The 5,981-nt window shown below is 49.8% G+C and overlaps 1 protein-coding gene across 8 annotated transcripts in view; it reads right to left on the bottom strand.

Annotated features, from left to right (window-relative positions):
* Positions 1-5,149, bottom strand: part of ARMCX4 (armadillo repeat containing X-linked 4) — a 13,623-nt gene extending 8,474 nt beyond the window's left edge. The window contains exons 1-7 of one of the 8 annotated variants that reach the window (XM_019629214.1): positions 4,909-5,149; positions 4,600-4,657; positions 4,384-4,509; positions 3,511-3,600; positions 3,076-3,159; positions 2,710-2,789; positions 4-2,356 (exon numbers count right to left, since the gene is read on the bottom strand). In XM_019629214.1, the coding sequence (XP_019484759.1) occupies positions 4-2,211 (2,208 nt within the window). In that variant the 5' untranslated portion in view covers positions 2,212-2,356; positions 2,710-2,789; positions 3,076-3,159; ... (2 more) ...; positions 4,600-4,657; positions 4,909-5,149. The remainder of the gene's footprint in view (positions 1-3; positions 2,357-2,709; positions 2,790-3,075; positions 3,160-3,510; positions 3,601-4,383; positions 4,510-4,599; positions 4,658-4,908) is intronic. The other 7 variants (XM_019629213.1, XM_019629217.1, XM_019629212.1 and 4 more) reach the window with 7 other exon arrangements.
* Positions 5,150-5,981: the final 832 nt, after the last annotated feature.

Here is a 5,981-nt window from a genome sequence, read left to right on the forward strand (position 1 = left end):
TGCCTTAGACACAGCATTGGGATTGCCCTTGACCTTATTCCTGGCACCAGACAAGCCTTCGCCTTGTGAATTAGACACAGCCTGGGGCTGGGTAGAGCCTGTTGCATCTGCCCTGGCCTCTGCCTTAGACATAGCATTAGGATTGTCCCTGACCTTATTTTTGGTACTAGGCAAAGCCTCACCCTGAGAACTGGTAATAGCCTGGGGCTGAGCAGAGCACATTTCATCTGGCCCAGCACCTGCCTTAGACACAGCATTGGGATTGCCCCTGATCTTATTCTTGGCACCAGGCAAGGCATCACCCTGAGAACTGGCCATAGCCCAAGGTTGGGCAGAGCCCATTGCATCTGGCCCAACCACTGACTTACATACATTGGGATTGCCCTTGACCTTATTCTTAGTACCAGGCAAGGTCTCACTCTGAGAACGGGCCACAGCCTGGGGCTGAGCAGAGCCTGTTGCATCTGGCCAGGCCCCTGCCTTAGACACAGCATAGGGATTGCCTTGGACCTTTTTATGGGCACCAGATAAGGCTTCATCCTGGGTGCTGGCCATAGCCTGAGGCTGACCATAGGCCCTCAGCTCTGCCTTAATTCCTGCCCTAGATATAGCATTAGGATCTTCCCTGGCATCAACCCTGAAATCAGGCAAAGCATCAGCTTGTGCCTTGGCCCCAACCTGAGGCTGTGCACAGGTTTTCATGTCTGTCCCAACCCCTGTCCTACATTTGCCTCTGGCTTTGCCCCTAGCCCTACCTCTAGTACTAGGTAAGGCCTCAACCTGGCCCTTGGCAGAAGCCTGAGACTGTGCCTTACTATCTGTCCCAGCCCCTTCCTTAGACATGGCATTGGGATTGTCTCTGGTCTTAATCCTGGAATCAGGCAAAGCCTCAACCTGGGAACTGACCCTCAAGTTTGCCTTTTCCCCTGTTTTAGACACAGCATTGGAATTGCCTCTACTCTTAACCCAGGCATCAGGCATAGTCTCAGGCTGAGCAACAGACTTGACCTCAGCTCGAGTCATTGCACTAGATGTCATGACATTAGTATTTCCCCCGTCATCAACCTTGGCACCAGACATTGCCTCAGGCTGTTTCTTGGCCACAGTCTGAGGTTGTGTAGAAGCTCTCATATCTGCCCCCATCCCCGCCTTACACATGGTGTTGGTTTTACCCCCAGCATCAACCCTTGCCCCAGTCATGATCTCAGCTTGGGCCTTGGTTACAATCTGAGGCTGGGCAGAAGCCCTCATGTCTGCCCCAGACCCAGCCCTAGACACGGTTTTGTCATTTCCCTTGGTTTCAACCCCAGCACCAGGCATGTTGTCAACCTGGATCTTGGCCCCAGCCTGAGACGGTACAGAGGACCTCATACTCACTCCAGCTTCTGCCCTGGACATGGTTTTAAGATTTCCCTTAGCATCAACTGTGGTATCAGGCCTGGCCTCAGGCTGAGTTGTGGCCACACTCACAGTCTCTTCCAGGGTTCTTGCTTTGGTCTCAGCCATAATTCCAGTCTTGTTTATGGCACTCATCTTGGCTACTTCCCTGGTACTTGCCAAGGCCTCATTCTGTATCACCAGTACTCTGTTCATCTCTTTCTCTTTTTCAGCCAATATACAAGCTTCTACTTTTGTCTGAGTCATTGCTTCTTTCTTTGTCCCTGCCCCGGCAACCAGTCCCCAAGCTTTAGCCTTGGTCTGGGTCACTGCCTCTTTCTTGACTGCTCTCCCAGTCTCAGAGTCAGTTTGGGTCACTGCAGTTTGGGTCACTGCCTCTTTCATGGCCACCTCCTTGGCTTTGACTTTGGCCTCAAGCAGAGTCCCTGTCTCTGACCTGACCACTGTTTTGACCTCAGATTTGGCCTCTGCCTCTGCCCCAGCCATTGCTTTGGCCTGAGAGTTGGTTTGGGGTTTGGCTCTAGCAGTGGCCTTAGTCTCTACTTCAGCCCCAGCCCCACCTCCTATTCCAGTTTCTGCTCCAGTTTTGGCCTGGGGTCTAGTCGCAATCTCTGTCTCAGCCATGGCTTCACTCATGGCCAAGGCCTGGTTCTGTACCTCAGCCACAGCCTCCATCTTGACTCTAGACCCATTGCTGGCAAGTCTCCTCACACTCTGGGCTCTTCCTTTTGTTAATCTGTAAATGCAGTAGCAGGTACCAACCCAGATCATGAGTCCTGCAGTCACCCAGCCCACTTCCTGAACACGACCCATGTAACCACCTCAGCTGAAGGCACGAACAAGGTACGGGGGGGCTCAGCTGGGCTGGGGAAAGAGGGTATTAGGTCTGGATGTAAGCCTGTGAGGGTGTTGGTCTTCAGCCACTCAAAGGCCACTACAGCTGCCACTGGAAGTGGACCTAGAAGTGGAGGAAGGAAATGGACTAAAATTTCTCTTCTAATTCTGTGCATCACACAGATAGATAGACAGAAGGACAGGAAAATGTAGAAATGATGTGCTTGGTGGGAGAAGAGGATCATTAGCAAACTCTTTCTCCATCCCTTTTATTTTATCCCCTCCCCATTTTCCCCAGTATCCAACAATTTTCCCCAAGGTATCTCCATATACATTTCCTTATATAAAATAAATGTTGTAAAAGATAGTGGGAGGACTCACTAAGAGTGGGAGAGACTGAGAAGTCCTCAGAAGACCTTGATTTTTACTAGACCTACTCAGGCTACCATTCCCACAGCTCCCCACCCCAGTACCAACCTGTATTGATCCAAGGCAGTTCCCTCCTCTTTCTTTTTCTTGGTTGCTGATAGATCTATAAACTCATGAGATCTGTGGACCTAGAGACAGACAAGACAGATGGAAGGAGAGATGAAAGTAAATATTTTCTTCGTGATGTGATAGGCATATTATTAACAAACTTTTTCTTTATCCCCTTCATTTAATCCCACTCCCTGTACCCAAATATAGGTGAGGGTGTGGGGTAAGTGACAGGGATGGTGGGAAAGGTAGCTGGGAAAGGAAAAGGCTAAAGATCCTCCAGACCAGACACTGGCACTACTGGATACACACTGGCCTCCACCACCCCACCCTTGAGGTCTACCCAGGCAGTCCCCATCTTCTTACCAGTCTATATTGACCAGGGGCAATTTCCTCCTTGTATCTTTGCTTCCAGACATCTCAAGCCCTGCAACAGACCTGCAGGCATATCTATGGACAAGCAGACAAAAAAGGAGGTAATAGAGACTGAGTCCTTCATAGAACAGACAAGCACCCTGATCTCTGACCTCAGTGCCTGACTTGCCAGAGCCCAAGTCCAGTTTGCTAATGTGTCCCATCTCGTGGTCCCCCATCTCACGTCTTCTCTTTTCAGTCACACTCTAGCCCATTCTTACCCAAATATTCCTACTGCTTCCTGCACTGTAGTCAGTACGGGGTGTGGCAAAACTGTGGAAATCTGGCAGAGTGTAAGAGAGGCAGCAGTACCCTCTACTGAGATCCTCTCAAGTCTCAGCCACCTTCTGTTCACACCCTCTCTTGCCATCCCCAGGCACTGCCTACCTTCACAACAACCTCCACGGTTTCAGCCTAATCTCCCCTTTTCCCTTGCTTCCAGTGGTAAACAGCCCTACTGTAGGTGTATGAGAAGACCTAGGAACAAACAGAGAAAAGGGGGAAGGTGAATGTTGAGTGCTTGTGACATCCCAGCATCTAAGACATGGGCCCCAGTGCCTGCCTTACTTGATTTAGCGACCCATTCCCCGGCAGGTAGAACCTGGGACTTCCCCAGCACTGAAATGGGCAGGGTGAAAAAGAGAAGCAGGAAAAATAAAAGGAGAGAGACACAAGCAAACTATTTTAAAACCACCTGTAGGATTCTAGGGCTCCCCCCAAAATTCCATCATTTCCTTTGCCAAGATGCTCAGACAGGCAAGGTATCTGGAAAACTGGAGGATGGCAAGAAAGATAGAGGCTCCCAGGTCCCATACTTCTAGAATCATAGCCTACTGCCATCTACTTCCCCTTAAACCCAACTCTAGGAGCCTCCAGCAGAAGAGGCGAGGTGTAGAGGAAGGTTTTTGCTTCTGCAAAATCACTATCTCTCCACCACAAAGGCTCGCTCTCTCAAAAAAAAAAAAAAAAGAAAAAGAAAAAGATAGAAAAAAAATATTCTTTCATACAACAATTTGTATCTTCTCAATATTATCTGAAGTTCAAATAAAAGTACCCATAGAAAAGTTTGCTATCTTTATTGGACTTCCACATAAATTTTAAGCTAAAAATCCTAACCTTGGTAAGTAAACACAGTTTAGGGAATGCCCCCTAGCTAGCCCCACCCCATATTCCAACCAGATAGTGGCGCCTAAGTTCCTGTCATACAGAATTCACATAGAATTTGGGCGGTTCACAGACACCGTCCGCGCTCGCACTAACCTCCACAGATGCTGTGCAGTTTTCTCCTCTCCTTCCCTCGCCTCGCCACAAGCTGTGCCACACCAAGAGTAAAGGCACTGAACGCTTGGACCAGCACCCACGACACAGATCCCAATACTCGCCTGTCTGGATTCAGGAACCCGGTTAGCAAGCGTCTCTCCCAACATTCCAATACCCCACCCCCACCAACCCTGCCGTCCCGTCACTAAGGCCCACCATTTTATTTTCTCTGAGAACGCCACCGTGGCGTGTCCCTTCTGAAACGAGCAGGAAGCTGCGCGGACGTGTGCGGTCAGTGATTAGAGTCAGGGAGGAAGGGACATTTCAATCTCTGTATTTCCCTCTTGAGACACTTCCCCCGACCCCAAACGCCACCAGCCACCAGCCTGCAGGGGGAAAGGGGCGCAGGAGATTCAGAGCGAAGGCTCCTGGAACTTGAGCTCGCTTCGTCCCCCACTCCCGAATCCGCTAAGGGGGTCGGCGGGCGGCTGCAGCCCTGGCCTCCGCGCGGCCCCGGGCCCTTACCTGCTCCGCTTTCCCCGGGCCCGATGCCAGCCCGCTGGGCGCAGGGCAGCGGGGAGCTGGTACCCAGACAGGAGTGACGACTGCACCGAAGGCTGCGTTGCTCTGCAGCTCCCGATCACGTGAACGCCCCGCGTCACCAACCAGCTCTCCCTCCAGCTCCCAGGCTCTCGGGGAGTTCGGCCGACCCTCCCCCTACTCCGCCTGCGCGAGTTCTAGTCTCTGCGCAGGACCCCAGCGCGCACCACCCTGTCACTCAGCCCAGTCTCCTCCAATTGGAGGGCCCACAAGTGGCCTCACCACCATGCGGTTGGGCGTTGCTCTTCTCTGGTTACCAGGGAGGGTCGGCATCTCCCACCCAACCCGTCTTTGGTTCCAGCCTTTTCTGCTGTCTTTTGGAAGAATCCTCTCTTTCTATCTTAGGCTATCAGACCAATGCTTCCCATCGGATACTTTGCTATACCAAAATGGGCTTAGGAAAGGGATGTCAGGAAAGGAAGCAGAGAGTGCAAGGGAGAGCCTTAACTTTCTCTTTATGCAACTTTATTTTTCTTTTAACATTACATTCATTGTTTTTGTAAGCCGGAAATAATGCAGTCAACCCATTTTCATTTGACATTAAAAATGAGGTCATACAAATAACAAGACTCCTTTGTTTACATTATTTTTGTGCCACATTAAAAAGTGTTTTCTAGTTGCTATAAACTATTTCACAGCTTTCAAAACAGACTAGTAATTATTGATGTTTTAAATACAAAATTTTCATAAACAAACCCAGCACGTTTTCAATGTGATCTATAAAATAATCTTTGGAAAGACAGTCGGTTTTCTATTCTTGGCAATTTTCCACAAGCAATTTACAACCTTTTGAAGTTCTGGCTGAACTTATGATCTTGTGTCAGGTGTCTGAGAATTTCTTCATAGATGACTCTTGGACGATTGAAGACCCGCTCCTGATGAACCAGTGCCTGCAAACTAGTGACTTGCCAGATTAACCTGTTTTCTATTAAAGGGGGGTTTTGTTTTATTTGGATTTTACATAAGCATGTGGTCAAATCAGGCTCATTACACCCTGG

This window comes from Hipposideros armiger, unplaced genomic scaffold (genome assembly GCF_001890085.2).
Source record: "Hipposideros armiger isolate ML-2016 unplaced genomic scaffold, ASM189008v1 scaffold_831, whole genome shotgun sequence".
In the NCBI taxonomy this organism is placed as follows: Eukaryota; Metazoa; Chordata; class Mammalia; order Chiroptera; family Hipposideridae; genus Hipposideros; species Hipposideros armiger.